General features: G+C 37.4%; 1 protein-coding gene across 1 annotated transcript in view; it reads right to left on the bottom strand.

The window, feature by feature from the left end:
- The window catches only part of SLC5A8 (solute carrier family 5 member 8), a 53112-nt gene that overhangs the window by 11751 nt on the left and 18114 nt on the right, over window positions 1-23247 (bottom strand). Inside the window, exons 7-11 of the mRNA XM_043562313.1 lie at window positions 20850-20979; window positions 17496-17584; window positions 16293-16405; window positions 13518-13585; window positions 1428-1514 (exon numbers count right to left, since the gene is read on the bottom strand). Coding sequence (XP_043418248.1) covers window positions 1428-1514; window positions 13518-13585; window positions 16293-16405; window positions 17496-17584; window positions 20850-20979 — 487 coding nt within the window. The remainder of the gene's footprint in view (window positions 1-1427; window positions 1515-13517; window positions 13586-16292; window positions 16406-17495; window positions 17585-20849; window positions 20980-23247) is intronic.

The raw sequence follows: 23247 nt of genomic DNA on the forward strand, positions 1-23247 counted from the left end.
TTCTGGTGAAAAATGTGGATGCAGTAAAAAGAGGTACCTCCTATGACAGGGATAATATCATACTTCTCTTGAAAAAAGGATATGTGGGACCTTGTCTGCTACAGCTTTTCTGGAGGCACCCCATGGTGGCAGTAAATGTCAAAAACCAAAAGTCAATCCTGTTTTAATGTTTCAAACACTCAAAAAGCACTGTGCATTTCAAAATGCAAAGAGTCTAACCAAAGCTTCAACATTCTGAGGTTGATATGAACCATTCTCTTTGACTGTGATTAATTTCTACAAAACTTGCGCTTCATATGATATTTCATTGAGAATTATTATTATTAGTTAGAATTATTATTTTTGTGAAGTTTTTATTTGTGTACACTTGACACACAATGTTACATTAGTTTCAGGGGTACTGAAACACAGTGATTTAATGTCTATATATATTATGTTATGCTCACCACAAGTACAGCTACCATCTGTTGAGAATTATTTCTCTGAGAATTATTAGTAATAATGGTAACAGCCTTTATTAGTAGCTGCCTTACCAATCCCTAATGCCTCATGAAGAAAATGGAATTCTAAATGTAAAGTCATAGTTTTGTGGTTATTCTACATCTGTCTGAAACAACAAAACATGCATTATCAGTTTTTCCTGAATTTCAGCCTATAGCAGGCCTGATTAGATGGGGTTTCCCTTGGCTTTCAGAGAAATAATTTCAATTTCATTTACTCCAAACAAAATCTAGTACTTCAAAGCACAGATATGTCTATGTAGAAGAGAGATATTATCTTATTCTGGATACTATTCCCAATTATGATCACCCCTTTGGGGCCAGAACCATGGTGTTGGAGCTATAGCTTTAAATATCAGGAATATAAACTCTCTGGTCAAGGTGGTGAATATCTTATCTTATTGCTTCTCTTTGCTATACTCTGGCTAGTCACAAGTATCCTCAGCTCTATTGCCCTTAAATCTTTCATATCTGAGCCTGTTGATCTCCTTTCTTTAAATCCTAGTGATTAATTTTCAAGAAGGGCAAAAAGATAAATGCACAGAAAAGTTGCTCCTTTAGTTATATAATATTCATAATATATTACATATAATATGTTTCATAACATATATGCTTTAGTTATATTATATAATATTCTATATTATATTTTAATTATATAATTATAGAATATATTATATATTATTAATTATATAAATATTTAGTTACATAATATATGTTGTTTTGGCAATTTCCATTTAGCTATACATATGCACAATCCCAGTGCATAGTAATTTATTGTACACCCCAGCAAAGTCAATATGAGTAATTAAGTCATCAAGTCACTAATGACAGATATCAAAGGAACTATATCTTTACAACTGACAAAAAATTGAGCCACTACTATATTTGGGAAATTAAGCTTTACACATATTCACTCTTTATACTTACAATTGAGTTGGCAAAGGGAACCAAAATGCCCAAAGCAAACAAGCCCAGAAGTGGTCCACCAATCATGCCAAATATACTGAGGGCTGCCTACAAAAATAACAAAAAGTCAACAACTAGTAGTCTCAAATACCAAGTTAAAAAGTTTCAAATAAATTTCATCAGAATGAGAACTTAGTCAGCCTCTTCCAGAAAATCATGGCAGCCTTATCATTGGCAAATAGGTCATCAGAACTTAGAAGCTTCTGTTTCTCAGTCTCAATTATTAATCTGTTCATTCAGGCACCTCAATAAAGGAAGCAAAACATAAAGAAGGTAGAGAGTCATGAGACAATGGGAGCACCTATATGAATGCATAAGACAAGAGGGACACTACTCCTCCCAACTGTTTTTGCAGGTGTTAATAATCAATCACATTACTCCTTTGTGCTTTGATTCTCAAAATCTTCTGCAAAATAAAACTGTGGATAAGTACTCCTAAGTGAACAGAGATGGCAATGAAACCCAACACCATCTTTGGTTCCCTAAGAATGGAATTAGAATGAAAACCAGGATTTAAAAAAAAAAAAAAAGATTGATCAAATCATGTAGAAAGATTTAAAATGTAATTGGCTAACTGTAACCTTTGTTTTGATGTATAGATGTCAAAAGAAATTACAATGTGAACAATGGAGATATGCAAATAGCTAAAAATTCCAAGAGATGTGAGTTCCCAATAATCCAATGGCTAATTTTTAATAGTGGACAGAACCATATAAGAAGAATTAGGGAACACATTAGTTTGTCTACAGAGTAAAGGGGCTTGATAAAACAGAATGAGCAAATCAAAGAAAAAACATTGAGTCAAGAAAAATCTTATAGGATACAGACGGCAGTCTTAGGTTAACAACAGTTACAAAGCCTACCTTTTGGACTATAGAAGGGAGTGTGGATACAGATGACAAAGAACTATTGTTTGAGAAGAATATGGGCTCAGAATATTATCCTAAGGAATCATTTCACAACTTCTCTTGAACCAGAGCCCAGGAGGAAGGGAGATAGACTTCAGTGCATAATGTGAAATAAGTCACATGGCCCACGAATCAGGCTATGACAGTGTGACCTGTGAGCCAGTTTTGGAGACACAAGGAATATATCCCCAAAAAGATCTATCTCAGGAAATAATACTTAAGTTAGAGAGGAAGCAAGCAAAAACTGGCTTAGAGTTATGATGACATACCTAGAACACCCCACTGTATATACTCAGGCCAGAGTTGATATATGATAAAAAGGGAAATTAAGAGCTATAAGCAATAATGCAGACTACAGAAGAATAAGCAATAAAGCAGACTATGGAGGAAAGCACATTCAGAGGACTTTTGCTGGTTATGGCTTAACTGTACTAGATAAGCTTGGTGCATCTGGACATAATTCATTCACTCATATAGTCAAGATAAGATTAAGCTATTTTAACAACTGGTATGCCTTAAGCAATAATCAACCAGAATGGACCCACGCCTTAGGTCTAAAGAAGGAGTCTGGACGACCTGCTTTGTCCAGCATTGATCTTCAACTTTCTGGAACATGGGGAGGTCCAGGAGTCCCAGACAGGGAGCCTAGGTGCCCAGAGAAGGTCCAGGGAGCATTTGGAGTGATCTGATAAGTGGATATTTATGAACAAGTACAAAATAGGCACATTCAAGCTGAATTTATTAAATGTCTTGAACACTGCAGTAGACACCAGATGTTTGATACAGTGTTAGACAACAATGTCAAAATTTTTTCATGGAATTATACACTATTTAGTAAAACAGACATGAAGTAAATCACTACAATATAATATGATAATAGAAATAAGAATATGGTAAGAGAAACACAAAGTGTTCTAAGAATATGTGGCAGAGGGAAACTTAAACGTATGCAGGGAACAGAAAGGATGTTTAAGTTGAAACTTGAAGAATAGAAGATGGCAGTGTAGGAGGACGCTGGACTCACCTCGTCCTGTTGATTGCTTAGACTCCACCCACATCTGCCTAAATAACCCAGAAAACTGCCAGAAGACTAGCAGAATGGACTCTCCGGAGCCAAGTGTAGACCAGAGGCCCACAGAAGAGGGTAGGAAGGGTGGAGAGGCGCTGTGTGCTACACGGACTGGTGGGAGGCAGCTGTGGCGGTGGAGGGGCAGCCCACAGGAAGGCAGAGCCCCCAAAGTCTGGCTTGCAAAAGTGGAGGGGCCGGACTGCCTGAGTTCTGAAAGCCAGCGGGACTTAACATCTGGAATGTTAAAAGTCAACAGCTCTGCTCTCAGAGAGTGGGGAGGGCGAGAGGACGCCTGGAGGGAGAGTTGTTGAGCCCCAGAAGGACACAGCTCAGCGGGGGAACAAAGGCACTGGCAAGCACCATTTCCCTCTCCTATCCCCCAGCCGAAATTCCAGAGGGAACCAGTTCCTGTCACCGAACTTGCTTGCTTGCACCGCGCAAACGCCCAACGCTGTGCTTCTGTGGATCTAACCCTGGGATGGGCCTGCCTCCCTCCTGATGCTGCAGGGCCCCTCCCACAGGGGACCACGGAGGGCAAAGCGAGCTAAGCCTGCCCCTCCCTCCCCTGTTCACCTTGCGGATCCACCTGGGCTAACACACCCTTGGCCAGATCCCATCAAAGCAGCACCACAAGCCTGGCAGTGTGCAAGCAGCCCAGACAGGGGCCATGCCACTCCACAGTGAGTCCTGCCCCTGGGAGAGGGGAAGATAAGGTACACACCAGTCTGACTGTGGCCCCAGCAGTGGGCTGGGGGCAGACATCAGTTCTGACTGCGGCCCCACCCACCAACACAAGTTTCTCTGGACAGCACAGGGGAAGTGCCCTGCAGTTTGGAGCTACCACAGGGACTTGCCAAAATGATGAAACGGAAGAATTCTCCTCAAAAGAAACTCCAGGAAGTAGTGACAACTAACAAATTGATCAAAACCAATTTAAGCAATATAACAAGAATTTAGAATAATAGTCATAAAATTAATCCCTGGTCTTGAAAAAAGCATAGAGGACAGCAGAGAATCTATTGCCACAGAGATCAAGGGACTAAAAAATAGTCATGAGGAATTAATGCTATGATTATGCTATCAGTGAGGTGCAAAATAAAATGGAGACGGCAATAGCACAGATTGAAAAGGCAGAGGAGAGAATAGGTGAACTAGAAGATAAAACTATGGAAAAAGAGGAGGCTGAGAAAAAGATTTAAAAAAATCCAGGAGTATGAGGGGAGAACTGGAGAACTAAGTGATGCAATCAAACAGAACAATATCCGTATCCTAGGAATTCCAGAAGAAGAAGAGAGAGAGAGAGAAAGGGGCTGATGGTATACTTGAACAAATCATAGCTGAGAACTTCCCTGATTGGGGAAGGAAACAGGCACTGAAATCCAAGAGGCACAGAGAACTCCCTTCAGTCGTAACATGAATCCATCTTCTGCACGACATATCATAGTGAAACTGGCAAAATACAAGGATAAGAGAGAATTCTTAAAGCAGCTAAGGATAAATGAGCCCTAACATACAAAGGTAGACACATAAGGGTAGTAGCAGGTCTATCTACTGAAACTTGGCAGGCCAGAAAGGAATGGCAGGAAATCTTCAATGTGATGAACAGAAAAAATATGCAGCCAAGAATCCTTTATCCAGCAAGTCTGTCATTCAGAATAGAAGGAGAGATAAAGGTTTTCCCAAACAAAAACTGAAGGACTTCATCACCACTAAACCAGCCCTACAAGAGATCCTAAGGGGGACTCTGTGAGTGAAATGTTGCAAGGACCACAAAGTACCATAAACATCACTACAAGTATGAAACCTACAGATATAACAATGACTCTAAACCCATATATTTCAATTAATAACACTGAATGTAAATGCATTAAATGCTCCAACCAAAAAACATAGGGTATCAGAATGGATAAAAAAACAAGACCCATCTATTTGCTGTCTACAAGAGACTCATTTTAGACCTGAGGACACCTTCAGATTGAAAGTGAGGGGATGGAGAACTATCTATCATGCTACTGGAAGTCAAAAGAAAGTTAGAGTAGCCATACTTATATCAGACAAACTAGACTTTAAATTAAAGGTTATAACAAGAGATGAAGAAGGGAATTACATAAAAATTACAGGGTCTATCCATCAGGAAGAGCTAACAATTATATATGTCTGTGCACCGAATATGGGAGCCCCCAAATATATAAAACAATTAATCACAAACATAAGCAACCTTATTGATAACAATGTGGTAATTGCAGGGAACTTTAATACTCCACTTACAACAATGGATAGATCATCTAGACACAGGAGCAATAAAGAAACAAGGGCCCTGAATGAGACATTGGATGAGATGGACTTGACAGATACATTTAGAACTCTTCATCCCAAAGCAACAGAATATACTTTCTTCTCGAGTGCACATGGAACATTCTCCAAGATAGATCATATTCTGGGTCACAAAGCAGCCCTTCATAAGTATACAAGAATTGAGATCATACCATGCACACTTTCAGACCACAATGCTATGAAACTTGAAATCAACCACAGGAAAAATCTGGAAAACCTACAAAAGCATAGAGTTTAAAGAACACCCTACTAAAGAATGAGTGCATCAACCAGGCAATTAGAGAAGAAATTAAAAAATATATGGAAACAAATGAAAATGAAAATACAACAATCCAAATGCTTTGGGATGCAGCGAAGGTAGTCCTGAGAGGAAAATACATTGCAATCCAGGCCTATCTCAAGAAACAAGAAAAATCCCAAATACAAAATCTAACAGCACACCTAAAGGAAATAGAAGCAGAACAGCAAAGACAGCCAAAACCCAGCAGAAGAAGAGAGATAATAAAGATCAGAACAGAAATAAATAATATAGAATCTAAAAAAACTGTAGAGCACATCAATGAAATCAAGAGTTGGTTTTTTGAAAAAAGACACAAAATTGATAAACCTCTAGCCAGGTTTCTGAAAAAGAAAAGGGAGAGGACCCAAACAGATAAAATCATGAATGAAAATGGAATTATTACAACCAATCCCTCAGAAATACAAGCAATTATCAGGGAATACTATGAAAAATTATATGCCAACAAACTGGACAACCTGGAAGAAATGGACAAATTCCTAAGCATCCACACACTTCCAAAACTCAAACAGGAAGAAATAGAAAGCTTGAACAGACCCATCACCAGTGAAGAAATGGAATCAGTTATCAAAAATCTCCCAACAAATAAGAGTCCAGGACCAGATGGCTTCCCTGGGGAATTCTACCAGACATTTAAAGCAGAGATAATACCTATCCTTCTCAAGCTGTTCCAAAAAATAGAAAGGGAAGGAAAACTTCCAGACTCATTCTATGAAGCCAGCATTACTTTGATTCCCAAACCAGGCAGAGACCCAGCAAAAAAAAGAGAACTACAGGCCAATATCCCTGATGAATATGGATGCAAAAATTCTCAACAAGATACTAGCAAATTGAATTCAACAGCATACAAAAAGAATTATTCACCATGATCAAGTGGGATTCATTCCTGGGCTGCAGGTCTGGTTCAACTTTCACAAATCAATCAATGTGATACATCACATTAATAAAAGAAAAGATAAGAACCATATGATCCTGTCAATCAATGCAGAAAAAGCATTTGACAAAATTCAGCATCCTTTCTTAATAAAAACCCTCGAGAAAGTCAGGATAGAAGGAACATACTTAAACATCATAAAAGCCATTTATGAAAAGCCCACATCCTCAATGGGGAAAAATTGAGAGCTTTCCCCCTGAGATCGGGAACACGACAGGGACGTCCACTCTCACCGTTGTTGTTTAACATAGTGTTGGAAGTTCTAGCATCAGCAATCAGACAACAAAAGGAAATCAAAGGCATCAAAATTGGCAAAGGTGAAGTCAAGCTTTCACTTTTTGCAGACGACATGATAATGTACATCGAAAATCCAATAGACTCCACCAAAAGTCTGCTAGAACTGATACATGAGTTCAGCAAAGTCGCAGGATACAAAATTAAGGTACAGAAATCAGTTACATTATTACACAGTAATAATGAAGTAACAGCAGGACAAATAAAGAAACTGATCCCATTCACAATTGCACCAAGAAGCATAAAATACCTAGGAATAAACCTAACCAAATATGTAAAAGAGCTGTATGCTGAAAACTATAGAAAGCTTATGAAGGAAATTGAAGAAGATACAAAAAAAAATGGAAAAACATTCCGTGCTCATGGGTTGGAAGAATAAATATTGTTAAAATGTCAATACTACCCAAGGCAATCTACACATTCAATGTAATCCCAATCAAAATGCACCAGCATTCTTCTTGAAGCTAGAACAAGCAATCCTAAAATTTGTATGGAAACACAAAATACCCCGAATAGCCAAAGGAATATTGAAGAAGACCAAAGTGGGAGGTATCACAATCCCCAACTTTAGCCTCTACTACAAAGCTGTCATCATCAAGAGAGCATGGTATTGGCACAAAAACGGACACATAGACCAATGGAATAGAACAGAGAGTCCAGAATTGGACCCACAAAAGTATGGCCAACTAATCTTTGACAAAGCAGGAAAGAATATCCGGTGGAAAAAAGACAGTCTCTTTAATAAATGGTGCTGGGAGAACTGGACAGCAACATGCAGAAGAATGAAACTAGACCACTTCTTTTTTTTTTCTTTTTTTTTCTTTTTTTTTAATTTTTTTTTTTTTCAACGTTTATTTATCTTTGGGACAGAGAGAGACAGAGCATGAACGGGGGAGGGGCAGAGAGAGAGGGAGACACAGAATCAGAAACAAGCTCCAGGCTCTGAGCCATCAGCCCAGAGCCCGACGCGGGGCTCGAACTCACGGACCGCGAGATCGTGACCTGGCTGAAGTCGGACGCTCAACCGACTGCGCCACCCAGGCGCCCCAAAACTAGACCACTTCTTATACCATTTACAAAAATAAACTCAAAATGGATGAAGGACCTGAATGTGAGACAGGAAACCATCAAAACCCTAGAGGAGAAAGCAGGAAAAAACCTCTCTGACCTCAGTCACAGCAATTTCTTACTTGACGCATCTCCAAAGACAAGGGAATTAAAAGCAAAAATGAACTATTGGAACCTCATGAAGATAAAAATCTTCTGCACTGCAAAAGAAACAATCAACAAAACTAAAAGGCAACCAACGGAATGGGAAAAGATATTTGCAAATGACATATCAAAGGGCTAGTATCCAAAATCTACAAAGAACTCTCCAAACTCCACACCCCAAAAAAAAAATAATCCAATGAAGAAATGGGCAGAAAACATGAATAGACACTTCTCTAGAAGACATCCAGATGGCCAATAGGCACATGAAAAGATGCTCAATGTCACTCCTCATCAGGGAAATACAAATCAAAACCACACTCAGATATCACCTCACGCCAGTCAGAGTGGCTAAAATGAAGAAATCAGGAGACTATAGATTCTGGCGAAGATGTGGAGAAACAGAAACCTTCTTGCACTGTTGCTGGGAATGCAAACTGGTGCAGCCACTCTGGAAAACAGTGTGGAGGTTCCTCAAAAAATTGAAAATAGATCTACTCTATGACCCAGCAATAGCACTGCTAGGAATTTACCCAAGGGATACAAGAGTGCTGATGCATAGGGGCACTTACACCCCTATGTTTATAGCAGCACTTTCAACAATAGCCAAATTATGGAAAGAGCTTAAATGTCCATCAACTGATGAATGGATAAAGAAGTTGAGGTTTATATATACAATGGAATACTACTTGGCAACTAGAAAGAATGAAATATGGCCTTTTGTAGCAATGTGGATGGAACTGGAAAGTGTTATGCTAAGTGAAATAAGTCATACAGAGAAAGACAGATACCACATGTTTTCACTCTTATGTGGATCCTGAGAAACTTAACAGAAGACCATGGGGGACGGGAAGGGGAAAAAAAGTTACAGAGAAGAATGAGGCAAACCATAAGAGACTCTTAAAAACTGAGAATAAACTGAGGGTTGATGGGGGGTGGAAGGGAGGGGAAAGTAGGTGATGGGCATTAAGGAGGGCACATTTTGGGATGAGCACTGGGTGTTGTATGGAAACCAATTTGACAATAAATTTCATATATTGAAAAAAAAAACATTCACCACAATCAAGTGGAATTTATTACTAGATTGCAAGGGTGGTTCAATATTTGTAAATCAATCAATATGGTAAGTCACGTCAATAAAGAATAAGTTGGGGCGCCTGGGTGGCTCAGTCGGTTAAGCATCCGACTTTGGCTCAGGTCATGATCTCACAGTCCGTGCGTTCAAGCCCCATGTCAGGCTCTGTCCTGATGGCTCAGAGCCTGGAGCCTGTTTTGGATTCTATGTCTCCCTCTCTCTCTGCCCCTCCCCCACTCTCACTCTGTCTCTCTCTCTCTCTAAAATAAAATAAAAACATAAAAAAAATTTTGTAAAAAGAAATAATAAGAACTACATAATAATTTCAATAGATGTAGGAAAAATATTTCACAAAATACAACATCTGTTCATGATAAAAAAAACCTTGAGCAAAGTAGGTTTAGAAAGAACACACCTCAACAAGATAAAGGCCATATATGAGAAAATCCATAGCTAATATCATATCTACTGGGGAAAAACTGTTTCAGGTCAGAAACAAGGCAAGGATGTCCATTCTCACCAGTTGATTCAACGTAGTACTGGAAGTCCTCGCCACAGGAACCAGATAACAAAAAGAAATAAAAGGCATCCAAATTGATAAGGAAAAAGTAAAACTTTCAATATTTGCAGATAACATGATTTTATATATAGAAACCTGAAAGACTCCACCCAAAAACTCCTAGAACTGATAAACAAATTCAGTAAAGTTACAGGATACAAAAATCAATGTACAGAAATCTGTTGCATTTCTATACAGCGATAATGAAGCAGCAGAAAGAGAAATTAAGAAAACAGTCCCACTTACAATTTCACCAAAAATAATAAGATACTAGGAATAAACCTAACCAAAGAAGTAAAAAACCTGTTCTCTGAAAACTATAAAAAAGTGATAAAAGAAATTGAAGATGACACAAAGAAACAGAAAGACATTCCATGCTCATGGATTAGAAGAACAAATATTGTTAAAACGTCTAGACTACCCTAGCAATCTACACATTTAATGCAATCCCTATCAAAATACCAATAGCATTTTTCACAGAACTACAACAAACAGTTCTAAAATTTATATGGAACCACAAAAGACCCCCAAATAGTCAAAGCAATCTTAGAAAAGCAAAGCAAAGCTGGAGGAATCACAACTCCAGACTTCAAGTTATATTACAAAGCTGTAGTAATCAAAACAGTATATATGGTACTGGCACAAAAGTAGACAAAAGATAAATGAAACACAATAGAAACCACAGAAATAAACCCACAATTATATGCTCAATTAATCTTCAACAAAGCGGGAAAGAATATCCAGTGGGAAAAAGACAGTCTCTTTCTTCAACAAATGGTGTTGGGAAAACTGGACAGCTACATGCAAAAGAATGAAACTGGACCACTTTCTTACACAATACAGAAAAATAAATTCAAACTGGATTAAAGACTTAAAAGTCTTTAAAAATCTTAGAAGAGCGCACAGGTAGTTAATTTTGATGACAATGGCTGTAGTAATTTGTTTCTACATAGGTCCCCTGAGGCAAGGGAAACAAAAGCAAAAATAAACTATTGAGACTACCTCAAAATAAAAAGCTTCTGCAGAGTGAAGAAATCAATGCACAAATCTAAAAAGCAACTTACTGAATGGGAAAAGATATTTGCAAATGACATATCTGATAAAGGATTAGTATACAAAATATTTAAAGAACTTCTAAAAGTCAACACCCAAAAAACAAACAACCCAATAAAAAATGGGCGGAAGACATGGACAGACACTTCTCCAAAGACATTGGCCAACAGACACATGAAAAGATGCTCATCATCACTTATCATCAGGGAAATACAAACCAAAACTACAATAAAATATCACCTCACACCTATCAGAATGGCTAAAAACAACACAAGAAACAGTAAGTATTGATGAGGATGTGGAGAAAAAGGAACCATCGTGAACAATTGGTGGGAATGGAAACTGGTGCATTCTACTGTTGTTGGGCATGCATACTGGCAAACAGTATGGAGGTTCCTCAAAAAGTTAAATATAGAACTACCCTATGATCCAGTAATTGTACTACTGGGTATTTACCCAAAGAACACAAGAACACTAATTCAAAGAGATACCTGTACCCCTATGTTTATAGCACCATTGTTTATAATAGCCAAGATATGGAAGTAGCCCAAGTGTCCATTGAAAGGATAAATATGTGTTGTGTGTGTATTTGCATGTATATGTAGTGGAATATTAGCCAACCATAAAAAGAATGAAATCTTGCCAGTTGCAATGATGTGGATGGAGCTAGAGAGTATAATGCTATGTGAAAAAAGTCAGTCAGAGGAAGATAAATACCATATGACTTCACCCATATGTGGAATTTAAAACAAAACAAACAAGCAAAGGGAAAGAGGGAGAGGGAGAGAGAGAGAGAGAGAGAGAGAGAGAGAGAGAGAGAGAGAAATGAACCAAGAAACAGACTCTTAACTATAGGGAACAAACTGATGGTTACCAGAGGGGAGGTGGGTAGGAGGATAGATTAAGTAGGTAATGGGGATTATGGTATCCACTTGTCATGATGAGCACCAGGTAATGTATGGAATTGTTGAATCACTATACTGTATACCTGAATCTAATATACCACTGTATGTTAACTAACTGAAATTAAAATAAAAACTTTTTTAAAATTCTTAAAATGAAATACCGAGGTGTAAATATCACTAAATACATACACAACTTGTATACTGAAAATTACACAATGGTGATGAGAAAAACCAGGGATCTAATTAAATGAAGAAATATACTACATTCATGGATTCAAAGATTCAGCATAATAAAGATGTCAATTCTCCCCAAAATGATATACAGATTTAATGCAATCCTATCACAATCTAAATAACATATTTTTAGATATAGAGAAGATTATTCTAAACTTTATATGGAAAGGCAAAGGAACTAGAATGGCTAAAACAATTTTTAAAAATAAGAATAAAGTGGAAATTAGTTTACCTGATTCTAGACTTATTATAAAGCCATACAAATCAAGACTGTGTAGTATTGACAGAGGGATAGACACACAGATCAATAGAACAAAATAAAGAAACCAGAAATAGGGGCGCCTGGGTGGCGCAGTCAGTTAAGCGTCCGACTTCAGCCAGGTCACGATCTCGCGGTCCGGGAGTTCGAGCCCCGCGTCAGGCTCTGGGCTGATGATGGCTCAGAGCCTGGAGCCTGTTTCCGATTCTGTGTCTCCCTCTCTCTCTGCCCCTCCCCCGTTCATGCTCTGTCTCTCTCTGTCCCAAAAATAAATAAATGTCGAAAAAAAAAAAAAAAAAAAAGAAACCAGAAATATACCCACACAAATATGCCTGTTTTTTAAAAAAAATTTTTAATGTTTTATTTATTTTTGAGAGAGAGACAGAGACACAGCGTAAGCAGAGGAGGGGTAAAGAGAGAGAGGGAGGCACAGAATCTGAAGCAGGCTCCAGGCTCTGAGCTGTCAGCACAGTGCCTGATGCAGGGTGGGGCTCGAATTCACAAGCAGTGAGAACATGACCTGAGCCAAAGTTGGATGCTCAACCAACTGAGCCACCCAGGCGCCCCCTAACCGATTTTTAATATAGGTGTAAGTCAATGGAAGAAAGATAGCCTTTACAACTGGACATCCATGGGGAAAGGGGAAAAAAAGAACATCATTCTAAATCTCATGCCACTGAGAAAAACTAGGTAAAGGGTATATGAGATATTTCTGTATTATTTCTTAAAATTGCATGTAAATCTAAAATTATATGAAAATAGAAAGTTTAATTTTAAAAAATTTAAAGAATTTAGTCATCTCTGTTCCTTGATATGTGTACACATAGATGAATAGAGAAGTCTGGAAGGATGGTCACATCAACATTTAAAAAACAAGAATTCAGTGATTAGGATTCAAAGCTTCCAGAATCAGCTCTTACCTGCAGCAAAGCTCCCATTAGTGATGCCAGTGCAGCCATTCCAATACACAGAGCTCCAAACATCACACCTAGATGGATGATATAAAAGCCAGTATAAAATTCAGACCCAGAGGATTCGAATTCTCAATAGAATAAGCTACCACACCTTTGATTCAAAGTAATTAATATGATTGTGATGATTGTGGTGAAAAATGGCCACATACATCAAAGCCAGACCAAAAAAAAAGGAAGGGGTGTTTTCTTACAAGATCAGCAGAGTGCAAAGAGGAAAGAAAACACTGATATTGTGTCTCAGGATTAATTACATTAGATTACATAAGTGAAAAATCCCTAGCATTAACTATGGGGACTTTAAAGCTAAGAACTATTGTGTTATTAATCTAATCCTCTATAAACATTTGTTTATAAAGGAAGGCTTAGGTCTCTGTTTTCAATTTGCCAGAAACAGGACACAATCCAGCTCTGCTGTGTACAGCATGATGGGGGAGAGGATTAATAAACATCAGAAATTAGAGTGTTTTGATTTGAAGTGTCCATTTCTCCCAGGAAGTGTTCATCCACACCAAGGGGTGGTTTAGGACCTTTAGCCCTCTTGTTATCTCAATCAACATACCCAACCCTTTCTTGTTAAACTAGCCAAGAAAGATAGCATCAAAGACAAGTATGATATTACCCCTTCTACCAAATTGTTTCCCCACAACTTTATAGAAATTCTCAAGCCACCACTGCTGGCCAGATTATAGATTATGGGATTTTTTTTTTCTCTTTTGGCTTTCAATATTTTCCAGATTTTCTCCAAGTACATGTTTTACTTTTGAAATTAAATTAAAATTTACATACACACACCCAGATTTTTATTTTTGAAGACTTCCATTCAGCACAAATCACCTGAAATCAGTCAATATAATTTCACACGCATAAAATTCAAAACAAAAAAAATGAATGATAGCTTTGCTCATCATAAAATTAGTGCATTCCTTATATCTATCTGACTTACACTAGCATTCACACCTTTGTTAATTATATTGGGTAAATGACCTTTCTGCACCTGAATGGAAACCTTACATTAAGTTTTTGCAAAGAGCTTGAGATACAATCATTTTTATACCTCTTAATCCTAATGTAAATGATATTTCTAACATATTTAGCTTGATTCTTCTCTATCTGATTGCTCATGGGTGGTCACCATTATGGGTTTTGGTATCAAAGTTACTGGAAACACATTCAAATCATTTGCCATGTTCTTCTCTATGATACCTTTACTGTACATATCTCAAGATAATGACTTTATATAACCCTTCAAAGTAAACAAAAACCTCATCTACACTAGCAGAGTTGATTTGTTATTAATCATTATCAACATCCTTCCTTGAGCACACGCTAGTGCCTCTTGTTTTATATGCATTATCTCTAAACCTCATTGTACCCGCAAGGTGAACACATTTTGTTTCATTTTCCATATAAAGAAATTCAAGCTGTATTAGGTTATTGGGTTTGCTTAAGGCTAATAAATTGGTGAGCAAGATTAGGTCTGTCTGCCTTCAAAAGCTTCTATTGAAAACCACACAGTTTTGATAATCCTATAACAAACCAATCTAAATGCTCTTTGGGAAGCATTGTATCATTCTGAAATTATGCTGCAGGATTAAAATTGGGCACCTAATAAAATTATGCAATGTTATTTAAATGTAAGGCACACTCAGGTGCCTGGGTGGCTCAGTCGGTTGAGCGTCCAACTTTGGCTCAGGTCATGATCTCACAGCTCGTGAGTTCGAGACCCACATCGGGTTCTGTGCTAACAACTTGGAGCCTGGAGCCTGTTTCAGATTCTGTGTCTCCCTCTGTCTCTGCCCCTAACCCATTTGCATTCTGTCTCTGTCTCTCTCAAAAATAAATAAACATTAAAAAAAAATTTTTTTTTTAAAATGTAAGGGATACTGAAAAATATAAAGTACTTATTCCAGATGATAGTCAAGACAATTACATATATAATTATGGTTCAAAATAGAATATTATTTACTATTTCTTTGGCAGTCTATTAGTGTTATTGGGTTGAAGTTAAAGATTCTTTTGAAAAAACAAGTTTGTTAGTCATTCATTCCAGAATACATATAACCAAAACGTCAAAAACAAAAAATGAAGTACACTAGCCAGATTTCTTTGAGTCAGATTGTTACATTTGGGAAATCTGGGAACTGGAGTCTTTAAACCTTTCCATTCAACTGATATTTAACCCCTCATAAGGTCCTACATCTATAAATAGAAGATGAGCCTTCCCTGTACAATTTTATTGACTATCTCTAGAGCAGTCTACATGTACAGACAGAATAGACAATCAAGATGGTTCAAAAATCATAACACTCTGTTTATCTTCAATTCATACACACAGACTATGTACTTTAAACTGACAGTGAGCTCTTCGGTAATAAAATGTGGGCTCTTGCCTCCAAACTAAGGGTATTTCTTAAAACCGTGGGCTAAAGTTTGGAAAGGAAAAGGGTTGGATTTTTTTCTGTAGCTAAGAAGAAGTTCAAAAAGAAGGACAGCCAAATAAGGAAACTGTTCTTTGTGGCCCCCTGACAATTAATCGCTTGAAGGGTCTCCCAAATCTTGATTGCAAATATGGGATGACTGTGTTTAGTGACAGGCATGCATATGCATAGATACACTTACACTCAGAGGTTCTTACTCTGTGTCTTCCAGGAAAAGGAATTTCTGGTATCACTAAAAATCATCTCCCAGGGCTAAAATAGAATTGTGAACATAGAAACTTACTCAGTCCTTGGGAAATCCAAGAGAGAGACCTTTCTGAGAGTGATCTGAAGTGAGGTTTAACTAGATCTTCCACAGTTACTGCTGCTAAGGCATTAATACTGGAGGACACTGTGCTGTAAGAGAAAATCAAACTTTTGATTTATAATATTTTAACTTTAACAATACTTTAAGTAGGAATAAGAAAGGGGGAAACAAACTGTCATTGCTGAAATATAACCAGATTTCTACTATATTTTTCATGATCACAACATCTTCTTTCTGGAAACTGATATCATCCAAGAATGATTCAGTCAACATCCATAGGCTTAATAGTGAGAAAGGACAATTTTATGTTGCTTCCATTTTGCAATAAATTCTCAGTGTCTATGGAAACAATCTACAGACTACACAATACTATTATATAGTGACTTTAAAACTTATTTTTCTTTGTGCAGAGAAAGGACTATCATAAATCCTCACTAACATATGCCATAAATATCAATAATATTAATTTCTTGGATCCTCACTAACATACACTGTACATGTTAATCAAGAATTTCCTGGCACAGGGGCACCTGGGTAGCTTAGTTGGTTGAGCGTCCAACTCTTGATTTCTGCTCAGGTTATGATCCTGGGGTCATGGGATCAAGGCCTGTGTGCTGGGCTCTGTGCGTGGAGCCTACTTAGGATTCTCTCTCTCTCCCTCTGTTCCTCTCCTCTGCTCATGCTCTCTCACTCTCTCTGTCAAAAAAAAAAAAAATCCCTGGCACAAACACTAGAAGAAAGTGCAATAAGTAAGTTCAAACACAGAACAAGAGTCTTTGGACAGTGCATATTATTCAGCATGTAACAGGAGATTTTAATTCTAATTTTCCATTTGACCATGCTTTATCTATCCATATATTTTAAACTGAGACCATAGGTACCCATTTTTGATAATCAGTGAAAACTACCACCAACTGATCATTATTATAGTGACCCTCCAGGGTAGGTGATGATGTATTAGACAGCAGGGACCAAGTTAAAAGTGGAGACTGAGGATAATAGACTGCTAGTCCACAGAGGTAAGACTGAAACTGAGAACAACAGGATACACAGAGTAGATTACTCCCTTGGCCCTATTTGTGTTCATTTTCAGAATTCAGCTTTATCCCCCAAAATATCCAATAACAAAAGAAAGATCCCAATAGGGAAACCATGTACTGTTAGAGTCATAGTTCATACCTTAATGTTCCACTGTAAGCACAGGCCACAAAAAGTCCAGGAAGACCCGGATAATCTTGTAGAATGTCCAGTACCAAATAAGGCATGAGCTGAAAAATTCCAAAATTTACTCTTGAGTACTATTTGCTACCAAATAAAATTATTAATGTATCATTTATCTTGTGTTCTTCAAGAACTAATGGAACTTATTCCACATAATTGAAATTTCTAAATATGAAAAATTATATTATTTAACTGCTAACACTTAAAAGAATAGCACAGTAGTTAAGGATACAGATTCTAGATTCAGACAGAAGTGGTTTTTGTTACTTAATTTCTCTAAGACTCAGTATCCTCATCTGTAAATGAGGGGTAATAATACGAATCCCATATACTTGCTATAAAAGTTAAATGTAGAGCTCTTAGTATAGTACATGGAATATGGTAAATGCTTGATTAAAAAGCAGCTGTTCTCAGGGCACCTGGGTGGCTCAGTTGGCTAAGCGTCCAACTTCAGCTCAGGTCATGATCTCAGTCCGTGAGTTTGAGCCCTGTGTCAGGCTCTGTGCTGACAGCTCAGAGCCTGGAGCCTGCTTTGGATTCTATGTCTCCCTCTCTCTCTGCTCCTCCCCTGCTCATGCTCTCTCTCTGTCTCAAAAATAAATAAAAACATTAAAAAAAATTTTTTTAAAGGTAGCTGTTCTCATTCTTTAGAATAATAAAACAATTTAAAGGAAATATTTTACATACCTCTATGCTTAAGCAAACAGCATAGTTAAATTAGTTTAACTTGACTTGATGACTCAAAGATATCTTTGTGAACTTCAATCACTACCCAGAACTGAAAGTGTAATTACAGCTGCATATAGTATGAGAAATAGTGACAAGTGAAGAGTACCCTCAGGAAGTTTCTGAAACTTGCTTCTTTTTGAAAAGTTCCTGATATCAACTTACTTTTTGATAAGTTACTTAAAAAAAATATTAAATAAGGATGGGAAAGTGTATTACTTCAGTACTATGTTACATGCCAGTCTTTTGGCAACACTAATTTTTAAATCAAAAGGGTACTAAGAGGATAATTTTCTAGGAAAAATTCCCTTCATTTGCATTGAAACATTCTTGATTCCTTCTCTGATAGTATAGAGTGGATAGATGGCATGTCCTATCTTATCAGCCTCTTTGATTTCATTTAACAATAGTTTGTTACTATTAGCCCACTGTTACAAGGGTCTGTGTTGAGTTGTTTTAAGAATTTCTCCACTTTATCCAAAGCTTACTAAATTTTCATTCTCAGAAAGAGAGAATAGCAGTTATCTCTCTAGGAAATCAAGACCAAATTTTCCCAAGATATCTTAAAAGTGTCACTTTAAGCAGTATTCCATATAAAGCAAAAGTCAAGTTTCCACTGTTATTGCTATAACAAGATCTAAAATCTTCTACCCTATCATCAACTTTCTCAAAAGTTTTTGGGGTAATATTTCATATTCTGAATGACCCCCTCAGGTATAGGTAGAACTAGCAAGACCGACATATAGAAAAGTAGTAAAACTATATCTAAACACTAATCTTGCTTCCTCATGGTGAGGTCCAGAAGAGTGTCACAGAAATATATCTTTGCTCTCCTCAGGTTAAGATTTTGACCTGACTTTCTACTGACTGTGCCTATGTGCATTGTATCCCCAGTGAACTGTTAATTGGATTAACTCCTTAACAATCAACACAACACTGGAATCATCCAATTCGGAGGAAACCTTTCTTAAAAAAAAAAAAAAAAAATCAGCACAGGCTCTCAAAATGACAGGTGCACGCATGCAAGACCCCACTCCACCCCCATTGTCATTCTATGACGAGTCTCAAGGTTAGGAGATTGTAGACATTTTCTGTTGTGATTGTCCAGGGGTAGGATAAGATAAATGAGAAACATTTTTAACATCCCTACTGTCCTCATTATATAAACTACAAACGATAAACATTGACAAAAAGAACAAAATATTCTTCACTAGAGAGAACATAAGGGAAGAGTGCCTCCATCTTCAGAAGAAACATGCTTCTTAGATTCTCTGAGCAAATAGGAAAGATCTATTTATTAACAGGAGGACACACGTGAAGATAGGGTTGAGATGCACAGCTCATTGAGGCTCTCATTTTCTAATCCCACAAAGTTGCATTTTTCTAGGAGTATGTGATGCATTTACACCAACATAGAATGCAGGTCTATCTTCTTTCTCATGAGTCCCCTGGGCACTGATTTACAAACAAGTCTTAGAAAATAATTTGCGGGGGTGGGGGTGTCTAGGTGGCCCAGTTGGCTAAGCTCCTGACAACTTTGGCTCAGGTCATGATCTCATGGTTCGTGAGTTCGAGCCCTACATCAGGCTCTCTGCTGTCAGTGCAAAGCCTGATCTGGATCTTCTGTCCCCCTCTCTCTCTGCCCTTCCCCTGCTCATGCACACTCTGTCTCTCAAAAATAAACATTTAAAAGAAAAAAGAATTTTGGCAAGAACTCTGAGAACAAGAACTCAAGCTTTAGAGTCTAGCAGCCCTGGATTTGAATTCTAGCTACACTTTCTGAAAGGTTGTATATGGCACAGAGGTTCAAAGTTAGGACTCTGGTCGCAGCCTGCCTGAGTTTGAATTTTGGTTCCAGGTTTACTAGCTGGTTACATGATTTGTCTGTTTCTCAGTTTCCTCATCTTTGAAAGAGAAATAATCATAGCATCTACCTCAGAGTGTGGCTGTAAGGATTCAGAGTTGAAGTCTATATAAAGCACTTATAACAGTATGATAAGTGCTTACAGCTATTCTTATTTATTAGCTATGCAACCTGGAGCAAGTTATATAACCTCTCTGAGAGCCACTCATTTCCTCATCTCTAAAATTAGAATTATAGGGTTGTGAGAATTAAAAGAGATAAAGCATGCAAAGCTGAGCATAGAATCTCATCACATAGTTGGTACTTAGTAAATGTTCACTCATTAGATCTGTTTATCTATCATTTAAAAACTGGAAGGTAAGCCATTGATAAATAAGTGATATGAGAATAACCGTAAAATATTCTACACTACCATGGTTTGTGCATGGATTTTTTTTTCTTGAACTGTGTTTACATTTCTACTCCCAGCCTTGAGCTATTTCTATTGATCCCTTGGCTTGAAATTTTTCCAGGTATTTCACTATTTTAATCTTGGATACAGCATTCTTCATTCTTACTATATTTGCTAAAATAAATTTTTGCCAAATGCTTTATAGAAATTAAAGACAATTACATTGTATTCATTTGCTATTTCTCTACAAAAACAGGAACACTCTTTCCTCCCAGCTAATAAGCTTTCTGGGTATCCTTAATGCACATGTAAGAAAGACATGGTACTGAACCTGGTCTGGTGCAGACACTTTCTTGGCTGTCCAAGGATCACAGTCATGGTACCTGGAATATAGGGCGAGCCCACAAAGCACTGAGCAGGTGAGGATTGCCCAGAGTCCCAGAAGATTGATGTAGAGAGACCTAAAGAAGTCAGCAAATGACAATTGTAATTTCCATCCTAAAGATTAGGAAACTTGTAACATAAACAGAAAAGACCTTCATGATTACTCAATAAATGTACATTATCTTTTGGTTATCAAAACTGCTATCTATTTTATTCTAGCCTAACCTTCTCATTAAGCTCTCAATCAGCAATATATTTGGAAATACATGGAATAGATGGGGGTTTCTCTATTAAATAACTATATTCTCCTGGTCAGAGTTCCATGGGCATTATCAGCTTTATAATCATATGTAATTATATTACTTCAGAACTTCTATCATGAAATAAAGATTTTTAATAGTCAACAGACCAGTAACCATTACTCACTTTCCTTTTAAAAGTAATGCAATTCTAAACTGCTAAACATTGTTAGCATCTACATTGCAACTCATCAAACTTGTTTAAATGTGGTTTGTAATATCATCTAATAAATGTGAAGGGCAAATCTGCATTCCTTGAACAGGTACCTTCCCAAACAATGTTCACCATTATAATACATGATGTGTGCTCTGGGAGAGTATAAAGGCTTATATAACATCACTGGAGTCAAACCTGAACATAAACGCTAGTTTGATCTATCATATGTGACCCTAGGCAAGTAATTTAGCCTCTGTGAACTTCAGTTTCTTCATTTATACCTACAGATAACAACGCCTACCTCACAGAGTTATAAGACTAAATGAAATAGTACATATCACAGAGCTTGGCATGTAATAACATTTGTTAAATGGTAATTATTGATATTATGAATATTAATGTCATTGAGTTCTATGTCTTAATAATCAGTTGAATAGTTAACATTTCTCTCTCTCAGAAGGTGACTATATTGTTCTCCCAGGGGTGCTGTACTGGATACTGATACAAGCTGCCCTAGGCTGAAGAGAAGTACAACACCCAATATCATGCCTCCTTCCCTGGGGCACCTGTGTCCAATGACTAGTGGATTCAGAGGTTTAAAGGACAAGTCCCCTCATCCTAATTTGGGACAAATCTGATGAGTCAGCCCAATTTAGAGCTTCCCCTAAGGCCTTGGCTGAGAATGCATAACAATCCAAATTCTCCCTCCAGTCAACCCTGCTTCCTTTCCATTTTCTTCTACAGGTGGTGATTTCCTAACAGACTGTAGCATGCCAGCCTCCATCTCAGAGTCTGTTTCAGGAGAAGCCACCTTCAACAGGTGCCAAGCCACAGATTGCTAACCTTTTCCCTTGATTGACTAAATTTATTCTATGTTTTGTTATTGTCTAAAAATAGTGTAATAAGTGCATCTCATCTCCAAATCATCAGAAAATCTACACAGATGCTTTCCTGCTCTAACACCCTTGCTCATACATGGGTTTAATACTTTACTATATAGTCTTATTTGACTTTAGTGCCATTCAAATAGATTTCTTATCAACAACATTTAATACTGCCCTTGGTCAATCAATGTCAGTAGGTCTTAACTTTCTGGCTAGGATTCATTCTTACCAAGGAGCCAGTGTTAAAAAGTAAGGGAAAATGCATTTGCAACTACATGGATGGAACTGGAGGGTATTATGCTAAGTGAAATTAGTCAGTCAGAGAAAGACAAAAATCATATGACTTCACTCATATGAGGACTTTAAGAGACAAAACAGATGAACATAAGGGAGGGGAAACAAAAATAATATAAAAACGGAGGGGGACAAAACAGAAGAGACTCATAAATATGGAGAACAAACTGAGGGTTACAGGAGGGGTTCTGAGAGGGGGGAATGGGCTAAATGGGTAAGGGGCACTAAGGAATCTACTCCTGAAATCATTGTTGCACTATATGCTAACTAATTTGGATGTACATTTAAAAAATAAAAAATAAAACAAATTAATAAAAAAAAGAAAAAAAGAAGTAGGAGAAAATGATTCCTCTGAGCTCAGGGATTCTGCCTTGTTAAGGAGACCCACTGGGCCGTTCCAAAGGAAATTGTTTTTTATCAAGAAAGCTCTAAAGCTCCAATTCTGGTCTTTTAGTTATAAAATTGGGCTTTTTGAGTTTCATGTTCCCAAAGAAACAGAAGAGTATGTGCACAATTAATTTGGGAGAGGCATCAGCTCTAGCATAGATTTAAAGTCCAGTGGATTACTGGAAGTATAAATTACATTCCTTCAAAGTTCCTAAAAATACCAGAACCCCTAAGCTCACTTTTGGGGTAGTCTATATCCAGTTACTGTGCTGATTTTCTTGTAGATCTTTTATTACAGAATGTTCCAAAGACAGATCATGTTTA

The sequence above is a fragment of the Prionailurus bengalensis genome, chromosome B4, assembly GCF_016509475.1.
Source record: "Prionailurus bengalensis isolate Pbe53 chromosome B4, Fcat_Pben_1.1_paternal_pri, whole genome shotgun sequence".
In the NCBI taxonomy this organism is placed as follows: Eukaryota; Metazoa; Chordata; class Mammalia; order Carnivora; family Felidae; genus Prionailurus; species Prionailurus bengalensis.